The 24,951-nt window shown below is 38.2% G+C and overlaps 1 protein-coding gene across 5 annotated transcripts in view; it reads right to left on the reverse strand.

Moving 5' to 3' along the window:
• ERBB4 (erb-b2 receptor tyrosine kinase 4) overlaps window positions 1-24,951 on the reverse strand; it is a 402,024-nt gene that overhangs the window by 120,355 nt on the left and 256,718 nt on the right. For all 5 annotated transcript variants that reach the window (XM_026852335.1, XM_026852333.1, XM_026852331.1 and 2 more), the window contains 3 exons: window positions 7,733-7,865; window positions 4,978-5,100; window positions 3,421-3,519 (listed from right to left, as the gene is read on the reverse strand). In XM_026852335.1, coding sequence (XP_026708136.1) covers window positions 3,421-3,519; window positions 4,978-5,100; window positions 7,733-7,865 — 355 coding nt within the window. The remainder of the gene's footprint in view (window positions 1-3,420; window positions 3,520-4,977; window positions 5,101-7,732; window positions 7,866-24,951) is intronic.

Raw genomic sequence — 24,951 nt, forward strand, 5'->3', positions numbered from 1 at the left:
GTTGTAACAGACACAGACTACTGCAGTGATAAAAACTATGTAAGACAGCAAAGAGCAGGGTAAAAGAAAAAGAGCTAGCTGGGAATGTGTGCAGAAAGTCCAGAAAATACTCTGCTGCGACTCCCTAAAGAAGAATTCTAAATAGGGGATGTACTTTTTGAAGATGGCCAATTCATTGTACCCTGATGGGAGGAGGGTGAGAGGTGTTTGGCCATAGCAGGTGCTAACATCATGCATTATTTCATTATAGTCATTACAGATCCATTAGTGGGTGTTCAAGGTGCTGAAATTACAGCCCAGTAGCCAAATTGTTGTTCTTTACTCTTTTAGCATAACATTTAGCAGAATTTCAGGAGCTCACAGAGCACTTTTAGACTTACATTCTGCCAACATTAGAAGTTTTGACCAGAGCCTATGGACAATGCCCCTAACATCTGTACTTGCTATTTCTGTAGACACTGAAGTGTCCCAAGTACTCTCTCTGTACACAAACTGCTGTTTACAAGATTGGCTTTACATTCTCTAGAGCCTCTATAAAAGGGAATGCTAAGTTTTACTTTCAAGTACAAGGACATACAAAATTGAGTAAGAAGTAATTGCTGACAAAAGCACACCTGTACTTGACAAGTACAAAAAAATTAGTCAAGGGTGCGACTCATATAGTGACACCTCCTTCCCACTAACCTCCTCTTCCCATTCATAACCGACATGTCAGACACTTATTTGAGTTAACCCTCACTACGTTCATGATGGCACTTAGCCACTTACATACCTTTACAAAATCTGACACAACTGCTTTTAATCAACAACTATTCGTAATACTCTCATCATTGAAATCACAACTGATGCATTTTGCTTGCATATGTACACTTAAATTTTCCTCAGAAACTAACACCAGTACACAATACCAAGTTTTATCAGGATAGTTATACTAACCAAAGCCTTGGGGCGAGAATGAGTAAAACATGTTTTTCTACTGTAAGTTACTCTTCAGTGAAAGATACTTAAATCATCTCCTCATAATAGCTTAAAATTTTAAAAAAGTTTAAAACTCTGTCCTTTCTGGGAGAAGAGCAGTCAATTTAAAATCATAAACAATGCCTAGGTCATCCTCTTTAAAAATGTGGCTTGTTTCAGAATATTAATGACTGGGTTAGCAGGTGAAGGCGGCAGGAATGTCTGTACAATTGCCATGAATAATTATTTCAGAAGAATGAAATTAAATCATCTTCATCAATGCAGTACAGCAAAGGATGTTACAGACCACTGTACATATATCAAAAGCAGCACTGGTACAAAAATCTTATTTCTCCTTATTGTCACTTAAATCAACCAATGATGAACTCCAATATTTTTTTTGTTATGATTAAGAATAACCTTTAGGTTATTACTAACCTCTAGCACTAAAAATAACTTTAACTTTTCTCTCACCTTGTTAGCACTGGGTCAGAGACTTATTCGCTAAATTAGCGAAACTGCTAATTTAAAGAGAAACCTTTCCTAGTGTGGCTGTACCTTACATAGTTAAAATCACTAGAGTTTCCACAAAACCTCCATAATTTCTGAGCCGTTTATCAGATGTTACGATGCATACACTGTAGGGAAATGTGATCCAGTGAATTGTCATCTGATCAAGCTGAGCTATGAAATCTCAGACAAGTAACTTTGTCTTTTAACAAGGACCTTATGTTTTCTTTGTAGAGTGCTTCAAGGTTAATCAGTATCAGAGAAGGAGATATTACCATTATTTCTCTATCACATCACGGGTCAAATCCTTGGCTGGTGCAAGCTGCCTAGTTCCACTGACTTTCATATTGTGGTAACAACTCCCTCATCCTGAGGCTGGAAGCTACATCACTGACTGCCAGCATCAGCCATGGAGCACAGGTCACATTCAACGCCCTTGCGCTCCCTGCACGTTCTCTTCTAAAGGGTGCTGAATACCAGCTCTCCCCTCCTTCTGGAGCTCTACCATTAAAAATACACTTGACCATTACTTTGTCCATTAAGCAAACATCTTATTCTCTTCATCCCTTTAGTGCAGTTAATTCCTTTTGAACAGGGCCAAAATGCCCTTTGTTTTTTATTTGTGCACAATGATTATTGAATGTCATCAACATAAAATGTACAGTGCTCTGTAAAAAGCATAGGGAATTCCTTCATCTATACAGCCTTCGTTCAATCGCCTAAAACCTCACACATGATAATCTTTCTGAACTAACTAAATCCATAACTGTACATTTCTATTCATTGCTAGATAAAAGATTTAATGGGAGTACATTCTCCTTGTGGTTTACAGTCTTACTAATGCTTACCAAATTAAGCCTGTACAGTGAACAGATCTTCAAGACTTAAGAGCCCTATGTAATTTTCAAGTTCATAAGAGTGATTTACAAAAAAAGTTCCAATTTCTATGATCTGTCAAAAAATTGTCACTGAATGGGACATACACACTCACAGTGTCTAAGAGGCTTGACACAGAGGTAAAAATTGAGTGCACAGTCTCCATGAACATAGAACATTAATGAAAATTATCATCTTGATCTCTTATTAACAATATTTCAGATTAGTAAAGCAAAAAGGCTTCTAAAATCTGGCATATTTTAGTTTCTTTTTCCCCCCTCCCTGTTACACTTTTGCTGCTGCTGAAGTTCCCAGACTCTCAGTGCTTAGTTCTCAGGACCACTGAAGCAGAAGCAAGCTGAAGCTAAATTTCTATGCTGGTGAGCTCTGCACCAGCAGAGACGCATACATGACAAGATGCTCCCCTGCAACTCCTCTCCCTCGTCTCTAGCTTCTCTGCTGTGGAAAAACTCCTCTTTATTTTATCTCACAGCCTTTCACTGATGGAAAGACCATTAATAAGAAAACTCCAAGCATCTTTGGGTCCATGACATCTGCACACTGAAGAACCCAGCCCTTCAATACAATGGCACTGGCATTAGCCTGGTAGCCCAGGTACTTACAGTTCTGGGATAGAATGATCTACAGGCAATAAACTAAACAGGTCAGAGCACTGCCTCACACAAATCTGCCTAGTTCTACAGCTTCAGAGAGGCAGCACTGACCTACCCACAGCCAAGGTGTAACCTTGGTTGGCTGGTTTTGTTTGTTTGGACATTGTTGCAATAGAGAACAGAATGGATATACATTAATAATGAGACAGCTTGTCCAAGACTGAGGGAAGGAGAGAAATGGCCTACAAACAAAATTTCAGCAGCTGAGCTTTTCTAGGAACATATTGTAGCTCTCGCTGAACATAAGAACTGTTGGTTCTGTGTACAAGCCTTCTTCTACTATTTAAATATAAGGTAAGAAAACTGGCAGAAACACCTCTTTACAATGTGGACTACAGAAAGCCACCCGTCCCATTCAACCCCCAGCCCTGCCAAACTCAAAGACACACTGATCATTTCTTACATCCATAAACTCCACGTTGGCTTTTGGACCAGTGGTCTCATTAAGGATCTTAATGGCCACAGGAATCTTTACGGTTTCTCCCTCAGGGACCCAAATACCCTAGAAAAAGAAGAAAAAGTGACAGAAGACAGTGACAACAATGTTAAAAACTTCAGAGCTACAGTTCTTTTTGATGCATTGTCATATTATGCAGATCAGTTACAAACCTCAGAACTGAGAATATACACAGCTATAAAATAATAAAAATCCCAGAAAACTACTACTTACACCAAAAGTAAACCCTTATGTAAAATGAAAGATTTTGTATCAGTGAACGTCCTCATCAGGCCACCTTGATTTTCCTGTCCAAAACAGGGTTTCTAGAGAGTAATATCAACACATCAATGATGCACATACTTTTTACACTGACTACTGATTCTGATAAAATTACACAAAAATCTGGATTTTCTGTCTGGATTCTGTAGCTAAACTCACTGAAGCTGTCATGAAACATTATCACCAGGTCATACTATCATGCAGGAACAGGACACCCCAAGAACAATATCTTTAGAATGAAACATTTAGGGGTTATTTCTCCAATTAATTCATATCTGAGAATTAAAAGCTTAGATGGCTAAAAAGAAAACTTTAAAATTAAAGTTGACAAACTGTGTGTCTCTCAGGCTACTTTTCCATCCTTCTTGATTATTGCTATATTCTTGTCAAACTCATGGTACCTATCTCTATCGCTTTATTATTGTCTAAGCATATTGAAACTGATGATTCAAAAATGTATTCCCATGATCTTGTAGATGTAGTGACCTGGGTACGTACTTCCTCCATTTCCTCCTCAGTTTGAAGACAGATGCAGTATCTGTCCTTTTCCAGTTATGTGACCTACCACCTTGATTTGGCAGGTTTGGGTTGCTCCTAAAGGGTCAGGTGATTGGTTTGACTTGCCCATTAAGGCCTACTTCATGCCCAACATGAAGATTTGGACATGACCAACATATCTTAAAAAAAAAAAAATCATCTTTAACTGAAGTATTTTTTCCTTTGTGGGTTTTGCTCTTACATCCTGGTTGTTAAAGGGTGTATTGACATGACTAATCTTTTCTATTGAAATGGAAGAAACAAAAAGTATTACGGTTTAACTAATGACAATATTGTTTTACAAGGCATTGTTACTATTATAAGACCCAGGTGACACGTGCAAAATGACAAAGTTTATCTAGCTTGCCAAAAGTGTACTGTAAACCCATTATATAAGAACAGAATGACAAACTTTCATACTGCATTTTAATATCAAGACAGCCCAGCCTGTGTAGTCCTTTTGCATGCAAAAATGATTGTGGCTGACACTTCTTTTCTCACCAAGAAATAATATCTTCATGTCTGATTAAAACTCAAGTCAGCATTTGAGCCTGAAGATGTGCTCCTCCCACACAATTCCACTATATTGAGTTTCCCAGATATATAGGGCTCTCGAACCCATCCATAATACAGGGTGCTTTGCTTCAGAACTTGACTGTTCAAAAGTTAACTGAGGGAGCTCACTAATGTATAGTAAAGACTTACCTTGTACACGGTTCCAAAAGCTCCAGAGCCAAGAACCTTGACTCGTTTCAGCTCAGTTTCCTTCAGGATACGAAGCTGTGCTTGGTTGGGTGCTGTGCCACTTGGAGTCAAGGGTTCCACAAGCTATGAAGGAAAATCCAACAGTCAAATATTTGAAAATGTGAAGACCTGTCAGACATTTATACTGAAAACAATCAGTCCAACTAAATACTGGAATAAGACAGCGGCAGGGTCTGTTGAGCACTAACCTGCCAACTCGTGGAAAGATTTCTCACCTTCAAAAGCAAACAAACAATGCTGTGAAACCAAGAAACCTGATAAAGAAAATCCTCACTCAACATGTAATAATTTCCGCCAGGAACTGCATGATGGAATTACAAACTGGAAATTGAATTGGTGTCACAATAACATACCCAAGGACTCTTGCTAATGGAGGCAGTATAAATATTTTCTACATGGCAGAAATACAGCATTTGTTATCAGTGCAAGACATTCTATTTTTGCCCATTATAGTGTCTTTTAAGTTGGCCATATTTCTTTTTAATAGCCCTTACTTAATGGCTCATCACATTCTTATTTTGTTTTGGGGAAGGGACTATTTTTCTGAACTTCTGTTATACCACACAGGAGGACAGCCTTAAGGAGAAAACATCTTATAGCAGACCACTAATTTATATCAGCCAGTAATTTACTGCAGAAAAGGCATAATTAAGCAATTTGCTCAAGATGTCCCAAGAAACTTTGTAAATGAACCACAATGGCTCATTCAGTTTAAAATGTTCTCAGATCTCAACGTTCTACTGTCTCTGCCAGAAAAACAATGTATCTTAAAAAATAAATTAAAAACACATGAAAAGGACAATACACTAAACAATGAAAAACAGTCTGTTCCTTTACAGGATGAATAAAATAGTTCAGGGCTACTCTTGCTCAAATTGGTTTGAACCCACTACAGCATTTCACAATTTACAAGGCTAAATGCAACATGCTCTGCAGTTTGAGAACTACTTCTATGGCTCTTTGAGCATCATGACTACTCTATTAGTTGACCAGACTTAATTAGTTTTGTTCAGGTAAAAATACTGGTATCTGGAAATTATTGGGGTAAGGAAACCTAACAAATCCAAACAACAGCAAGTCAGGTTATCACAGAAATAATCTGTGAGCTGTACTTTTTTTAAGAGTGATTTATCTTTCCACCTTTCCACTTTAGATGTCCAGTACTTACACCATAAAACAAAAGTAGACAGACTGGTGGTATACTTCTGCATTTTCAGTTTGTGAAGGGTGAAAACAGCTTCTGTGCCATAGTCCACCAACACAGGTATGGCAGGGAGAAGCATTGTAGGGGTCTAAAAAAGTGCTTGTAGAGTTTTATGGAGAATGATCTACAGGAAGAATAGGTCTGTTACAGCCTCCAGCTAGAAACTGAGACTTTAGCTGAAGCTATAGTTGCTTGTGGGTTTATCTTGGGACGCTCCTCATTTAATCTTCAGTTTCTAAGCCAAGACAACAGCTTCCCCACATGTTCAGTAGGAGGTCTTGGTCCCTCAGGAACTAGTGTCAGCCACAGCTTTTATCTGAACAAATGGAGAATTAGAGCTGGACTTCAGAGCCAATACTTCCCAAATGCAATGAAAACTACCTGCTTAATATAATTTATGCTTAAATAGGGGCTGATACAATGGCAAAATTTACATATCTAAAGGCACTGAGTATTGTTAAGCTTTCTATACAGCTGAACAGTATTTAACTAGCAACACAAATTCTAGCCAAGCTTCAAGATACTTAGGCAAACAGACTGGGGATGCAGAAATCATTTGCTCCCAGGCTCTACAGTGGAGATGAGTGGGAGCATGACCCTTAGAATAGAACAGAAATCAGTATTGTTAACAAAGCCTTATCAAAGAATCACTCGCTAACAGCATTCCCAAGCTTTATTATTTTACAAAGGGGGACCCTAATTTAAAAATATCGTCACATGCAAAGTGTCTCAAGTATAGGACTGAGGAAATGGTAGTAATCACCTTTGCTGTAGCCAACATAACGATTTAATGTTATGTTTAAATATACTTCCTAGATTTCCCCTTCTACTACTGGCATTTCAAAGAGCAGGATGGAGTGGGCACAGCACTCTTTCCTATAGCTCCACTACATATTTTTGCTAGTAGAACCATGACCTTTATTTCATTAAGCTCTGTGAAGCATCTCGGCTTAATAAAATACATTATTACTACTGATCATGACTACAGGCTTTGACAAAATCTGGACTACAAAGGCACTGTTCTTCCCAGTGCCTATATTAAGTGACAATCTCTGAACTTAAATATTCCTAATGAACTTAAGTTTGCATCAGAGCTTGCTGAAGGAACTTGCTTCAGTCTTAAAAGTTCACCTCAGTATGCACTGGATGAAAAACTGTAGTATTCAAGCATGAGAGCTGCTAAATGTACTGATGAACTGGAATGGAAACTCAGTTGAGAGCAGTACGTGAGTTCAAAAACTTGATGGAACATGACTTTGTGATTATGTGGAGGTTTTTGGTCTTCAAAAGCCATGAATCTGTGTATGTACAGAAAATTAGTATCTTGAAATAGCTTAATTCTTTCCATCAGTTTAGTCCTGCAGAAGGTAGCAAAAGGATTTCTACAGATCTCTCTGGTAACTGGATTGAAGACCTGAACATCTTTAATATAAAAGCAGAACAGCTCTGCATATCTTTTCAAATATTCTGCGAGAAGCAGCACACTCTCACCTCAGTCTCCAGAAATCTTCGTAATGCTCTCTTCTTTTTAATGCTTTTGCGCCGAACGTACACGGCAAATGTCAGGCCCACAATGACGATGATGAAGAGGCCACCAATAACTCCCGCAGCAATCAGAGGGGTTCTAGCAATCAGAATCAGATACTTTATTTTTAAATAGGGCAAGAGACCAAAGGATGGTTGTGTACATAAAACATAATCACTTGGAAAGCTTATTAACTGCCTTACAACCAGAATTTCTAAGTCAGTCCAAATGGAAAGTCAGGGGAAACACATTAACTTTTCTTAGTTTTAATAAATATACCAATTCTACTTTTTTCAAACTTCCATGCACATGTGAGGAGTTGTGTGGACAAGGAAACACAACATGCACTTTGATGGCAAACGCAAATCTGCAATGGCAAAATAAGGATACAGGTATCTGCAGTTTTCCCGCAAGAGCTTTAACTGTGCTTACTCTTTGGCTCCATCTAGATTAACTCAAGGGCTTGTGCACTTAGGGGAAAACAAACTAACGGAAAATTCCCAAACTATCAATATGATGCGCCTTCCCAAGCATGGAGGAATTGAGAGGCAACTTCAAATACGGTTTCATAGACAAATCTGGAGGCATCATAATCCTACATCTTCCTCAAGTAGAGGATATTTACATTTGAACAACATAACTCGTGACTAGAACCACGCACCCTCTTGGAACTTCTGGTTCATTATTATTACACACAAACATTTTGGCCAGGGGTTATGGCTGCACCCATCTGATTTTGCAGTGGCTTTTCAGCACAGTCAAATCGCAGACTAAAAGACTGGTGGTTGGAGCCAAAAAACTCCTGCGAACAATGCCAAGCAAGGCTCAGCTTTTGTACAAGACCTGTTGTGCTCCCACTACTCCTATAACTACTTGCAGCTTTCCAGGCTCTTGAGCAGCATGAGCTACAAGTACTAATTTGTTTTGTCATAGTGATAAGCTATAGTAGACTGGCATTGTGGTTGATACTATACAAGCTCAAAACAAAGACTGTCTCTCAGAGAGTCACTCTGACTTAGGTGACCACATGCAGGGATCGCCTACACAGACAGTGGAGAGAAGCAGGCTCCCTCTGAAGAAAAAGTCAAAGGAGTAGGTGCTCTGGCTCAGTTTGCTTTCTCTCTCTCTCCCTGCTCTGTCTCTAAAGGATGGGTAGCGGTCTCCAAACCAAAACCTTAAATTAGGCATTTTCACAGCATACCAACAACTTACCAATATAAACACCCTCACAGCATTTAAAATCCCTCCAACAATGGCTGGACAGTAGCTGAAAAGTTGGGCAAAAAGAGACAGCATGACAAGTGTATAAATGGTGTCAAACCCACTGTCCGGTAACTACAGGAAAAAAGTACTACTGTTGAGATTGTGGAAACATCACTGCTATGCTTTAACAGCCTTCCTCAGTTATGTCTGAAGGATTAGGACCTATTAATAAAAATGTGCCACACAGCTATTGAAAATTTAAAGGAGTCTCCCACAGAAATAGTAAATTGATTTATCTGACCATTTCTTCTTCTTGTTATGTCCTACCACAAAGCAGAGCAGTAGGAAGCAGCACCTTCAAACCTGGTTTGGTATATTAAAGTGTACCTACATTACCACTGAGTACCATTTTGAAGCCCTAAACTGTCCCCTGTCACTGCAGTTTGGTTCAGGGAGGTCTCAAAGCAATCCGAATTCATGTCAGATACAAACGAGAAGATACGTTTCTGAAGTGCACCTAATGAGCTCCAGCCTCTAACTGGCATTAAGGCCCACAGGATCAGACTAGAGCTAACCCAAAGAAGCCTTGCAGCAAACACAGCCTAGATATTGGGACCATTACCTGTTTCATCCTCCAGATCCAATCCTGTTGTGTTATTCACTTTGTGTTAACAGATACAAAGCCTCATACTCCCACATCTAGTTATTAAAGCACCATGTTTAAAGTACCACTATCATGTCTGCCCAGGGAAAACACATTAACATTACACAATACTGTAAGGCCTATTGTAGTTCAAAGACTTTACAATGGAAACCATAAAGCCTGCAAATAAAAAGGAAGCTGAATTTTGTCTGACTGTGAAATGGATTATGATGCTTGGGAAATACAAGTCCAGTACCACCTACTCCTCAGGCAGAGACACTTCTTCATCTAGTCTGGTTTTAACACACATTGCACTTTCTAATCCCATCGGTTACTCTGCTGATTTTGAGTGCAGAGCTCAGATAAAAGACCTGTCATATCAACCCAAAACAACTCTCCTCATCATTTGCATGTGTTTTCCATGATGCTGATGCAAGAAACTCTTGAATAGGCAATTATGAAAAACACTGGACATCAAAAGACTTCTCTAGAACTAGTAATGACTAATGGTCTTGAGCAGAGGAATTTATTATTTTTATGCTGTATGAACAATCATACAATTTTTAACAACCACCACCAAACCCCAGACTGACAAAACAGGCAGGAGATCTCTTGGCTTTAAAGAGCATATTAATAACTATCATAACAGCTGTCAAAATAAGTAATTAGAGTTTTATGGTACTGTGTACACTAAAATGGCCCAAACCATATTTATATGACAGACCATAATAAGGAAACAGTTCCAAAGGAGATGTAAGGACTAGTAAAGTTACACATTCCATGCAGCCATTTTATTGTTACAGAGAACAAGGGTTCAAAATGAATTTTTATGATCCATCATGTCAACTCTCACTCTTTAAAAAGAGAGTCCTCAAAATTTTCAGTAGTGATTTGAAAAAAAAAACCAAATAATTTTAAAAAAAATTCACCAAACAAGCACTTAGTCATTAATGTGAAATATGCTGTAATGGCAAATTATATCTGAATTTTCAGGAGGCACCATCTAAACACACTGTTAAGGAAGCTTAAAAAGGGAGCATAAAAGGAATAATATAGCATGTGAGAAAAAACATATTTAAATGTTAAACAAATAACAGAAATACAGAAAAAGTTTTATTTCCAACTCAAATAGTCACCTTCACTCCTTGCATAAAAACCATGTCAGAAACAAACATCACAGATCTAAACGGATGTGCTTGTATACTGTACAGCTTCTCCTCACTCTGCTGCTGAGCTAAGCCCCAAAGTCAACAATCATGTGTTTTATCCGCTACACTACCAGGAGACAAGTCACTGCCTTCAGTGCTTTCTGGTACCATCAGTGCACATCGCTGTTGTTTTCAACCACACATTAATTATTTTCTAAGCCCAGTTTTTTGGGTATCACCTACCTCATTTGGGTTATTTTTACTTATATTTGTTAGGCCAAGCTTGCTTTTCTATCTATTCTGCTAACATCTTCAAGTCTCATGTATCATTTCTCTACTATTTTCATGTTTTCAGTCTTATATGTAATACCCTGGTGAATTTAATTAACATGCTGTTTACCTTTATTTTACATAATTGTTAAGGTTGTTTAACATGGATTCCTGTAAGGTAGCACTAATCAGAGAACTTGCTGAAGACATGAAACCTTTCTCCCATTTTGTTTTTTTAATCCAATCCTTTTTTTGCATATGCACCTAACCAACAGTTCAGCTTCACATACAACTGGACACACAAACCTCCTTATCTCTAGTGGCATTAAGGGCTTAATCCACTTACATTTTTGTTACATTATTGTCCCACAACCACCTCTGTGAATGCAATTCGCTACATTTGCCACCTCAGACTACTGCCCACTTAAAACTAATTCTGTGAAAGTTAACAGAAGTGATGTTGATGCAGAGAAAAAATTTTACTACCAACCCCCCCTAGTTTTTTAAAAGTCATTTTTAAAAGCATGGAGGCCTCATGTCTCTGTTAGAGCTCAGAAAGGCTAAAGTCAAGCAAAGAGAGGTAGTCTTTCCATGTCAGTCTTGCCCATCTAGCATAAATAATGGACAGCCAGAAGTCAATCCTAGCTCACATTTCTTTCAGCTCCACCACAAAACAACCAACAGGAAACTTCTTTACACACTGAAAATCTACCCCAGAGGATGAAAACAATCTCTGTTAGATGTTTCTGGACTTTTATGCTCATCAAAATAGCAGTCCAAGAAATACAGCCCTGAATCATAATTCAACCCCACATAATGAATTTGCTATCACCCACCCTTCCCTCAGTTGAGGACAGAATACCTAATTAACGATCGGAAAAGGTGGCAGCAGGGCAGTCAGTGGGAGGGAAAAAAAATCACAACATGTTGAAAATCCTGCCTTTTAAACTAGAAACTGTGTATCTGTGTCTAAAAGTTGAAAGTAAGATTCTATTATTCCCTTAGGAGAAATGAATAATATAGATTTCTTTTAAATGTGTACTGTTTTTTCATATTTAGAAAGATGTAACATCCACTCCCACACACCAAAACTGAGACAAAAAGTTCAAAGTTAGTATTCCAAAATGGACAAGGATGCTCAACAGGGGGGCTCTGACCATTCCATCCACTCCAGAACATCAAAACATCTGCAATTCCCACAGTGCTTTGAGATCAGGTATTAAAGCCTAATTAGTGATTTAGATGAATACATGGTCTCATACTTTTGACTGGAGAGTACAGCAGAAAGGGCAAAGGAAATACAGTTGCAGTCCATGGAGTAAAGCAGAGAAAGAACACCTGCATTTCTATCTTTGGCCCTAACCCACCTAATATGATATGTAAATAAATTGAGCGTTGAAACTGAGCTGTTAAAGGGCTTTAAGTTCCTGCCTCAACCTTCCCCTTCTTTATGTTTTATCTGTATATCCAAACACGATTCATTACAACCTTGAATATTTGCTAAGTAGTCGCTTCTTGTAAATTTTCATTATCAAGGCATTATTTTCTCTTGAAGGACGATTCATACATTCTGCATTCCTCACTCCTTCCATCAGTGGAGAGTTCAGCTGACTTTGAAGCTGCACTTTTAGAGATGTAATGGATTCTGCTAGTCCTGGAACAATAATCTCAGTATTTAAAATATACAAGATAAACAACCTGACTGAGGAGCAAATCCATGTATGTTTTAATAGCTTCTCTCTGCTTTGCAGCACTCCCCTGGCAGCACTCTACAACCACAACTTCCAGAGTGCCTGGTGTTCACGAAACTGTGCTCCCTGGGGATGGGAAGAATTCATCTAATTCACATTAAGACGTGCTCTGCTTTATATTTTTCTTTTTCAAGAACAAGGCTCCCTTTCCCCTTTCTCCACCTAACTGAGGGTGTTTGAACACTGACAAATGTCACTATGTACAGATTAGGATATTTTATCATGTGTAAACATGAATTTTAACTCACAGACGATGTCCTAATTACCACCAATTTCACATTTAATCTAGATATGGGCAAACTGCATTCCACTGTACTCTCAACTAGCTGTAGTTAAACTCTGGTGGCAGGTAGTTCTAGTCACAACTTTTCAATATGCAAAATGACCACAATGCTGCAGTCTACGTCTAGGTCCAATTAAGCAGTTAAACATCAGTTTTAACTTTGGATATGGCTAATGCTGAAAAACAGCTATCTACAGTCAAAACTGCTTTTTCCTTACCCACACTGGATTCTATATTGAAGCCTTCCTCAAGCAAATATTTAAGGACATTTCTAGATCACTATAATCAAGTTATCTGTATGCTCAATGTTTCTTCACTGGCTTTGTCAAATGAGAAAAACATGCAGAACAAAGACTTCCAGTCTTTAACTGACAGTGTACACCCTTTCCTTCTCTAGTATACCACTGTGATGTGCTGTTGAGACCAACTGTGCTGTTAGGATACATCAAAGTTTTTAACATACAGTGACATCATTTACTGAAGGTTTCCACATATTGTATTTTGGTTATCAGAGTGTTTACTGAGAACACCAAGAAGACACAAACAGATATCTTATGTGCATTCTTTAGATTTTAAAAGTGTGTCTTACTCATGCCTCTTTTTTCTTTAAAGGTAAGATTCCCCATTTCACTCAGAAAAATAAATGAGGAAAAAGAAAAAACCTTTAAGTATAGCTTTCAAAATGAATATAACCTAGGATTCTAGGCATTAATATGTACAGATTATAAATTTATGACATCTTTACTATCAGTAAAGGGTGCACAGTGAATTTCTTTAAAACTAGTTTTAAATCTGAATGGCATAATTTAGGAGAACAACCACATTTCTGTTATGTTTGCACCACAAATTACTAAGAACTCTCAATTTTAACTCCCTGTTAATATAGTTGACTGGGAATAAATACTGAAATCTCTGGGATTACAGTATCAATACAGAGGCTTTTCATGGGCCTCCCTGCAAAACTGAAAAGTCCATCTGACATCTTTTGCACCCCTGGTATTTTTAGGCTGAGACTTTTCTGTCACAACATAAAAAAGAAATGCTATTGTTAAGAACTTGCACAGTGACTTTGTTTCGAGGCTTGTGCTTTAAGTAAACAGATTAACATTCCCTGTAAAATATGCCAAGTCAGGCCCCATACAATGTAGATTGATTTATCTGTGACAGAAAGCCAGTTAAATCCACTAGATTGGACACACAGGTGAAGCCAGTTCATCAAGTTAAAGAACAATCCTCTTTATAAACTTGTCATATTTCCCATTTTCTTTGGAAACTGTAATATTTTGCTTTAAATAAAGAAAACTAGACCTGTAATGACCACTGCTGCTGACGGACTGCTCTGAAACTAAAACCATCAACATTAGCTCAAAGAGTTTCTCTCTGCATAAAGCATTCCTGTTAGAAGCAATAAACTCAGCTTGCTTCTCTGCAACCAGTTGCAGTCAACTGGCTCTATGATTATGTCTGCGTACGTGAAATTATTAATAAGAAAACATGCTTTTCTCAAGTAGAAACATAAAGTGCATCTTTCTGTATGACATTATATGCTGAGGGACTACTCTGTCTGATGGCACTGCTTTCTATTTATTAACTGTAAATCCAGAAGTACCACAGAGCAGCACAGTCTGAGGCAGAGCACGTTACACCCCTTGAGGAGCTGGAGAAATATAAGGTAGTGCCCATATTAAAATCAGTAGGTAGCCAAAACATTCAGTGGGAGCTGGGTCATACACAGAATACAAATCCTAGCATAAAATTGGCCACTGAAACTGAGCAGGAACATTCCTTCACTCTGCGATAGGTGTTCAGGGAAGATTTTTATAACGTTTTATTCATTGCTTCATTTTGGTTTCTATTATCTGTTCTAGCAGACATGGGCAGGCCAATTACCTTCACCCTACAGCCTGTACAACTTCTCAAGCAGAAGGCTGAACTTGAGCCTAAACGGCTCAGAAACTATTTCAACCTGCCTTCAGCTTTGCTCCACCAATGACTGTACAGATGAGTGAACACTGCAGTCAGTATTTATAGGAATTCATTAACATTTCAGATAGCAGCTTGATTCAGTCTAATGCATGCCATTTTTTCTTTACAGTTAAACAACTATGTAGATAGGTGTATGTTCCAAAGTTTGGAAAAACAATCAGATCTCTGAGGACATGTATTCGTGATGAATTAGACATTCCCTCACTACTTTGTTCTCAAAATTTTTGGTACCCAATGTTTGGTACAGGACACAGAAGAAAATTCACTTCAGTTGGGTGATAAATCAAATAATACAGAATAGGGAACAGGAAGGAATGCTAAGGAGTATTTTAAAAAGTGAACAGGCAGAAACCTGCTTGAATACTGTGCTCTTCCTTCTGCTATATTTTTTAAACACTTCCCAAATTCCAATGGTGGAAAGTGCTTGTAATTCACTTAAGCTCCAGTTAGGTGTTTGCTGAAATTGAGCTATTCAACATATGAAACATCCAAACCCATACATGACTAAGCAAAATCTTGCCTGTAGGATGGCACAGGTAATTTGCCTACCTTTAAGGAGCTACAAGAGGAAGGCTTCTCTACCTCATGCCCTTCACTTTTACTTTACTTCACAAATCATCATCTTTCTTTTGAAAATGCATTGATCTTTCTTTTTATACCTGCCCCTTTTGATTGTTTTTTGGAATGCCAGTCTTTCCATAGAGTAATCGTTCAGAAGATTTAATGAGCACAGAAGAGATTTTCTAAGTGGTTGTGAACTGTGGACTCTTCTGTTCCAAGCTTTGAATCATATGGGACAGCGAGCACTTGCTTTCACAAGCTCCAGGAGTATTTCCAAGTAGGGAACCTTCAAGGATTGTATTTGGGGACCAAGTCTGAAATTCTGTCCTGGATCCCCTTTTCCTAAGGTTTTCATGACTTTATGTTTCTCCTTTGTGAGAACAGATTCTGTACATTAAAGAGAGCCCTAACTTCCGTCAGACCGCTTCTGGTTCAGCTCTGCATCTACAGTCCCATGAGCCTTCTCACCAAGGTGAACAAGCCTCTTCACATGAGTGAGTAATCAGACTAAGGTTCAGCACTGGACACTGGCAGAGGGTGGTGGTGAGGGGAAAGTCATCAAAGCAAAACAGGACATGATAAACTGATGAGAACAGAGCTGTCATACTGTGTTCCTGATCATCAAGTTTCTTGTCACATCCAATCATTTGGTTTGTGATAAATGTAGAGCTTAAATGGGTTTCAGCTGAGGTTTTTTAACAAGTGGAGGCATTAGAGCATCTTTTGGACCTATGTTTGAGATTAAAGTTAGAGCACATGGAGGACGTGTATGGAAATATGTAAATTTTGAAATATGCACCAATATCTCATGCATGTATTACATTCACATATACATATACACACACAATAAAAAATTTTTCCTCAAGGTCTAAATCAAGATGGTAACACTTCAACATAGTAACACTTAATTCCACACTTGTATATATAAATATAGCATTTGAGACTTTTATTAGATTACTAGTAATGACCATGATGCTGTTAACTTCAACATACATTTTAGCTACTCCTCATTTGAGTTCTAAATATACAGAATTTATCTTTGTGGAGGATAGCAGGGAATAAACACAGCCATTGCTCATAAATATCAAGGAAAATCCAAGGTAGATAAAAAACAGGGTACATCACATTATTTCTGAGTATGCCTGATGCTGCTTTCAGATTTATCACTATTATTTTACAAGGATAGCATTCTGTTTAAATGTCCTTCACAAAGTATATCAATAATTAGAAAATCCCATTTGATTATGGGGAAAAACTCACATAAAATTGAGGTCCCCTTCTGACCCAAGGCTTATACAGGATCATCTCCTATATGATAATATGCCCAAAAACTCTTTTATGTTGGTAACTTATCAGTCATCTCCAAGTAGTTCTTAAATTACCAAGTAGGGCAGAGAGAAACTCTGGTGTATCATGCAACTCCTCTTAATTCTAGTTATCTTCCCACTGCCACCATTTCCCCAGAGGCCATTCAGAAAAGGAAAGTTCAACTCAGAAGCTCCAAACCCACCCACCTTCACTCCTCTCCTCCATCTCCACAACTACCCGAAGGAATCTATTTCACTTCACTGGCTGTAAAACAAGCCAAGGGAAACGAGCCTTTGTGAATATTATCCTCATTTTCTATTCTCAGCTCAACTGATGATTTTTTTTTTGTGTGTCTATGTACACAGCAACCTCCTATCATCTTGATAGTCACAGATGTGACTTGATTAGAAAAACAGCTTGTGTCCATGGTGAGGATACTGCTCAGAGTAACCTAGACTCTACAACAGCTGTTTTATTATGATTATTTTGCAGTACAGTATGGCCCACATAAAGGCAAATGATATTTTAGTAAAACAGCTCTCCCTTCTCCCTAATTGCAGTATGATAAAACATTCCAGAATTTATTGCAGATACCACCTTATCTATGCATCTTCCAAATGTTAAAAATACTTGTCTTCCATTAGCTGCTGAAATCCCAGAACAGAGCAGGCCAAACACCTGGGAAAGCGGTGATCCAGCTTAAAAATCTCTTTTTCCTATTTCAGCCACAAACCCCTTCCTCTGTCCTTGTTACTAAAACCCTAAACCTAAGTACCAGCCTCTCTGGTAGACAGTGGATCCTACTGACTTTTTGTGCCTTTTAGGCCTCACAGCTTCTGAAGCTCACTGGGCTCAAGAAAACAGAGAGAGAAGGCTCAGACATCTTTTCTTCCCCACCTCTATCATAAGGCCTCTCATTCCACTTAAATACTTCAAATACACATATTTTTTTAAGTGAGAAGAGCACAAAAGGGTTGATGAAACCCACTAGATAGAATACACACAAATATACTGCCACAGGTATAGGTTTTGGCTTGCTTTCTTAGTAATTGCCTTTTTCTCACTGGAATTTTCCTGGAAAGGGAAAGAGCTTCTTTATTTTAAAAATTCATTGATTAAAAGATGATTCAAATATTTCAAAGTCTGGAATCTGGAGCCTGATCCACTGGTTGATCCAGGAAATCAAAGTAGAGAGAGTTCACGCAAAGCTGAAGTGTGAGACAGCACTGAACTTAGCCTGCATCATTTACATCTACAAGTCATTTATATGCAGAGGATATCACTGCCACGAGAGAGGGAAAAACTTATCTACAGGAGATGGGACTATTTTAAAGCTAGAATTTTATCTCTTCTATCTGTTCTTTGTCTATTATCCTGACTGTGATTGAGACTACGCATATTAACAAATAGTGGTCCATTTTTAATGCAAGAATACTTTTTACTTTTTTTCTCCCCTCTACCTCAGACCATGAGGGGCAGGGAAAGAGGTAATTTCTTTCTGAAATTTATACATTTTCTTTAAGGAATGTTATTCAATCAAGCAATGCCCACTGATACAGAGCCCACTGAAGTGACATGAAAATATCCCAATGGCTGAGTCAAGCCTACTGGGAACTTAAAACAGACCAGTTTGGCCACTACCATGCTGGTGAAGTGCCCAGCTAGAATTAGTCCTCTTGCCTCCAGTCTATCGGGTCATTGCTGTTTATTTGCTTATAACCAACCAACCTACAGGATCTGTCTATCATGGTCCATGCTCCCTGAATTATTTTCAGATTAATTTGTAGATTAACATGCTATATTGCCAAAAGTAGGGATCGTAACATCTTATCTCCTCTTCAGCATGACCTGTAAGATTATACTCAGCAACACTGATATCAAGCCTACAGGTTCTAACTTGGCTGAACCTTAACACCATTAACAGGAGCAAAACAAATGGTAACAAATAACTAAAACCACATCCTCTGTCCTTTTGTTTGCTTCTGCTTTTCCACTGTCACCTTTTCTTTTCACTCATGTTATGCTGCTTTACAGCTTCTGTGCCTTCTAAGAAATATCTGTGCTACTTTATTTCAGTGAAATATCTAAACATCATTAGGTTTACTACAACTAGAGAGCTATGAGTTAAAATTTCACAGCAAGTGAAATAAGAACATGCAATGAAAATCCAAGTGAGCATTTTAAGAGGCAAGTAACACCTTAGTGTATTGCTTTGATGGCCTGTGTTTCTAATGGACAGACTATTTCACAGGCAGGGTATTGGGAGTCTAAGACAAATTACTTGAGGAAACAGTTCACATTTCTTACTTAAAAGACTGATTGCATTTCAGACAATTTTCCTGCAACTACAAGAGAGACTTCACATAATCTACAAACCAGTGATTACATTTATCAGAAGTTTGGCCTTTATCCTGATGGTACAGTTGATTTTTTCCTCAAATTTTTGCATAAATGCCACAGCTCTTCAGGATGAGGCATTATCAGCTCTGTCCCAGAACAGGCAAATACACAGTAAGCCCCTCCCAACTCTCTGCCAATGAAAAGCTCAATCAGAACTAGCCAGCATGTGTTTTTTACATCATCCCAGAATCTTTCTTTGCTTGATCATTTGTTCAATCTCAGATAACTACAAAAATGATCATCTGCATTATTTTCTGCAATATGAATGCAAAAGAGCTTGTTTATCTGTGCGTGAAGATGGTGTAATTAAAAATTTACATCCAATTGAAAAAAAGTGTGAAGTTTTTTTGACAGAAGTACTGTCATACCTAAAGAAAACTTCATTTGCAAAGGTTACATACAAATAAACACTATATCTAGATACCATGCTTTCTAGAACTTCATAGTACCAAAGATACAGCTCCACCAAAGTATCTTCCAGGAATGGAGGGGAAGGACAATAAGAAGATTACTTTATGGATACCAGAAAGGAATAAAACTATCCCAAACCCAAACACAGTCCCCATCTACAGTAGGTTACACAGCTTGACATACCAACATTGATCTAAAGAGAATTAATCAAGTAGACTTGATGGTATACATGCTTACAACACAAGCACACCATGACCAACATTCTAAAGAACCCCAACCCAGAGGCTCCTATTTTATGCAAGAATTGCAGCTCCTTTATCACCTGTCAGGTCATGGTGAGTAAGCCAGAATTCAGAGAATTAAGTCTTGCCTGGACTCTAAACTCAAATAAATGTCATGTAAATTGTTTAAATTCAAAAGAGCGACAAATCCTGCATTACGCAGGTAGACTGGAAGTAAGGCAGTAAGCTTTAGTTCTGATTTATTATATGTTAAATATTAATGAATTATTAAGAAACCATTCACTGAGGTTTAAACCACTCTACATCTTACATATTTCTAAAGGTCTACAAATGTATTTTTAATAATAGATAATTAATTTATAACAACATTAAATCTAAATTAAATCCTCATTTCAAGCCATAAAAGAAGCCCTTTGGAGAGTGGTGAGATATATACTGTTGTTCTATAATAAGGTCACTTCTTCATGGCACAATTTTATACTTGCATCATATATTAGTGTAGCCAAATCAGTACAGACACATAACACAAGGCTTATGTAGCCTGATGAGAAATAAAAACAGTGACCTCTGCAACAGGGCTGTGTGTTGTTTTCCATTCTAACAAACCATTTCCAATTTGGAATTTCCTAATGATTCTTGTATTTCAGCAGTGACCTATCACATTTGGCCTAATCAGTTATTTTTTCTGCTCATAGTTTCAGTAAAAATAATTTAGTCATTTTCCCAAACAAAGAATTTTATTTTAAATGTATTTGAAAAATTATTTTGCAACTTGTGGTAGCAAAGCAGAAGTCTCTGCAGTGAAATTTGATTATGACCTCACAAAACTCCAACGCTTGGTAAATATTGTGTTAGTACATTCTCTATATTTCCCATGACACTCTTCATAAAACTGAGCCTGCTGTTAGGTGGGGCTGAACATATTCATACAGGTCACTAAGCTGGACTTTGTACTCAAGCAACAGGGGGTAGGACTTAATGAACACTTGGCATGAAGTTCAGGGATAACAGAGGTACTATGAAATTCATGATGTTACCTTGTGTGCTAAGCAGACCAAACACAAGTCCCCACACATTTCTGCAAGAAACTTGCTTGCTTGCTTTGTAAGACATGGTGCTGCACTAATGGTTCTTCATAGCTCAGCAGCTGAAGAAGGCACAAGGACTGGGACACACCAAATGAGACAGTAAGGACTGCCACACCTATATCCACAAGAAGACAAGCTAAGGCAACTTCTGTAAGCTCACTGTGGCACTTCTGTTTGGCATACACCACTGTGCTATCATAAATATTACCCAAACCCATTAAATGAGCACAGTGCAGAGAAACTTGGCCTGTGAGTATCAACAATCTCAATATACTGCAAGAGTATTTAATTGATATTCCCCTCTTTGTATAACAAACTACTAAAAACATCAGATTTCTGGCCTTATTCTATCCTGTGCACTCTCAACAGGATCTTCAAATTGCTGGAGCCACAAAACAGATTTTAAACAGCACTTGAGTGACAATTGCTTCCAATTCTTTCACTCTTCCAACCTTAACAGTTTATTTCTCTCTATAGTAGCAGATCCTACCGAATACTTCCACACTATGAAACGACACCAGACAACCCTACTGAGTAAAGCAGAAGAAGTAGAAACCTTTGCAGATCCCAGACAAATCTTTCTGAACATGTTACAGAACAGAAGCTATCATACAATGAGAGCTTTTTAAATCTGTGGTCAAATCTGTACAGCAGAAAAGGAAAATCCACCTAGCCCCTTTCTTAAGTAGATGAGTCCTACTAAGTGGGAGAGGTAAAAAGTGGGGGATCTCAAGAAATCACTATGGTTACTTTCATTCATTTCACAAGGTATTCAAAATGTATTCCTCCCAAGGCTTTCGGCAGCGAAATGTTGCTGTGTCAAGAGAAGTGCCCATAGCAAAGGTCTGTTTGAGAACCAGTTCAGCAGCAGAAAGTTCTCCCACAGAACAGGGTTTTCTCTATCAGTCTGTCCTAAACAAATTAAGTATAAGTTCTATCCAAACCACAGAGGTAGGACAAGAAACAGTCTTTTTTCTAGTCTTGATTCTTAAAAAATAAAACCAGATCTGTTTCTTCTACTCTTCTGTTCTGATACAGCATCAGAAATCTCCATATTAAGAGTCTCAAGAGTAGCATCTTCTACCAATCAAGTAATGTAGCTTAGTTTGTACTCACAGATCCTATTTTTCCTCTTATTTTATACAGAGATTTTCTTCTTCTTCCCCTCCAGAATGACTATAATTATTCTATAAAAATACAGAGCATATGGAACACTTCCCTCCAAGCAATGGAACAGAGCGCCATAAAAGCAATGAACATAAGCAGTTTATTAGAGGTGGTTTCCCTTCCCCATCATCTACGCAGAGCTGCTGTGAAATTCTATTGAAGTCATACTGTGCAGGGGTACAAAACAGCTATGAAAGGATTTGCCTGCATTACATAGGGTTTACTGTTAATTAGCTCTTGTACACACACGCAGTACATAAAACCAGGGTTTTTTTGTTTAGGAAGCGATAATTTGTTGAGAGGATGTCCTTTGTTGATATAAAGCTAGCATTATGATTGTAATTTGAGTTAACATCTACACATCATTTTATGTAACCACTTGACAATGGTGGTCCTGGCTAATTAGTTTCTGTTAGTTAAAAGGAAATGTAAATGAAATTTTCTTGGGGCATATATAGAGACAAACATCAGCTTACTCAGACCAGTAACATCAAGGTGCTAGCTCTTTCCTATCATATCCACCACAAGCTTCTGATCAAATCTTCAGATTTACAGTCTCTCACACACTGGAAAGCGGAAACTTTGTGCGTCCTTTGATGATCTCTCCTCTATTAGTATTAAGCTGAATGAATCACAGGAAGGATGAAGATATTTAAATTCATAGTTTAAGTAGAAACTTTGTCTACAGCCTAGCTGGAATAATTGAATTAGCCAAATCTTTCCGGCAGACCTGGGAGCAGGGGTGTGTAGAAGAACCAACCTTTTGTGACTGCCTAGAGTACTTTTCTTAATGGATGGCAGAGTAGTATTATTACAGTTTTCCAAAATTCCTTTTAGGCAATGGTTATCCCAATCTTTGAAGCAGGCATACCACAGCTCCTAACAAGTATGCTGTTCTACCCAAAGACACCACTGAGCATAACTGTCAGAAGGAGGAGTGTCATTCTAGTGAGGGGTGGGAAAGGACAGCTAACTTTTTTGGGCACTCTGGGACTCTCCAGCCTCCATCTGCTTTCTGTCTTTGCTTTGGTGATTTCTAGGAATGGTTGATATTAGAAGGGGGGAACCCAAACTAAAGCTTAACAGTAATAATCTAATACCTGCTCCCCTCCTCCCCCCAAAAAAGCAGAGAACAACAGAAGAGTTATGAGGAGCTGAGAAAAGCTGGGACACAAGGCTCGTGTCTCATGTTCCCTGGGCTGAGATTCTCAGCACAGCAGGGACAGACGGACAGAAGGAGACAGAAAGGAAGACAAAACAGCAGTGACATTAGTTACATGACAGCTAAGGACTCCACCTTGCATGGGGAAGTCTCTGCTTGCCTGTCCCACACATGCAGCCCTCTCGTCATCTGAGCAGCCCAAAGAGGTCAGCCAGAAAATCTGCTCAACAAACTGACTCAGTGAATCACATGAATTACCATCAGACAACATTGTGATAGGGATGCTATGAATTAAACACGATATAAATACAGACAGAATGTGTGTTACAAATGTGAGGAAAGGCTTCCCCTGCTGCATGATTTCAACTACAGTAAATCAAGACCTATAATGACAATAACCAGAATGTGCAACTAACGACAAGCAGAGGGAAGCACTCATTTCTCCTGTGACTTCTAACTGCTTTAGAGTCTGAAATTTTCCTGGCAGTTAAGAACACACTGAAAGCCTTTGTGAGGATAAATTGAACACATTGAAAATAAATGTGGGTCCTCACAGGGGAAAAAAAAAAGCACATGAGATCCAGCAAGTAACCTAACAGTCATTTGAAAAATCTATCACATAGTCGAGAGGAAAAGGACTAAATTGCCCTTATACATGGCACTGAGCTGGAAAACAGGAAAAGAAAAGGGTTTCCTTGCATCCTTTCGGACAAACTCTACTGAAGTGGAGAGTTTTAAAAAAAACAAACACCTGTGCATAAAGACACGCAATGCCACAAGTAAGGACTTTTTTCCACAAAATGTAAGGGACAAAACATAAGCAGAAAAAATGAAGCTTCACCTGGCATCTGGAAAATGTGCCACATGATGCACATCTGATTAATCCTCATTAAATATGACAGGAAGAATTCCTTTGCTGTTCTACCACACTCTTACAAAAGCCTTCAAGTCAATGGATCATAGCAAAACCAATTTGCAAACTGCAAAACTGGAAAGAAAGCAACACTGGTATGAAAATGCAAACAGGTGAAGATGAGAAATACCTCATTCTTTGTGGTTAGAGCCCTGCTCTTACTTTCAGCACAGCTGGGAGCCCTGCCCTTCAACTGACTGCTAATTCACATCAATGGAAGAAATTCAAGTCAATGGATAAGGATAAAACTGATTATTAATTATTTTAAGGTCTATCCATCTAGGGAGGGTATGCATTGTTAAAGGGACATGAAGGTGCTACCTACAGTGAAATCCATAAATTTTTGATTTACATGTCTACTGTAATAAAAAGTATCACTTTGCCAGTGCAGTTTTGCCCATTTTCAGCCCAAACAAAAACCACACCATTTTTACGCACACACAGAAAAAGCAGTTTCACTAATATAATAAATATAGAAGCATGAAATTTCCTTCTTTGGCTTTAAAGTGAAAGAATACATACATACTGGCATTTAATACAGTGCAGTGATTTTCCTAAAATAAATTCAATGAAGTTGGAAAAAAAAATATTCAAGATCTAAAGGAAATATTTGAGGGTCTTCCTCCCTCAGACTGAATGGAGCAGGAAA

Source organism: Athene cunicularia (assembly GCF_003259725.1).
Source record: "Athene cunicularia isolate RWA chromosome 7 unlocalized genomic scaffold, athCun1 chr7_part1, whole genome shotgun sequence".
In the NCBI taxonomy this organism is placed as follows: Eukaryota; Metazoa; Chordata; class Aves; order Strigiformes; family Strigidae; genus Athene; species Athene cunicularia.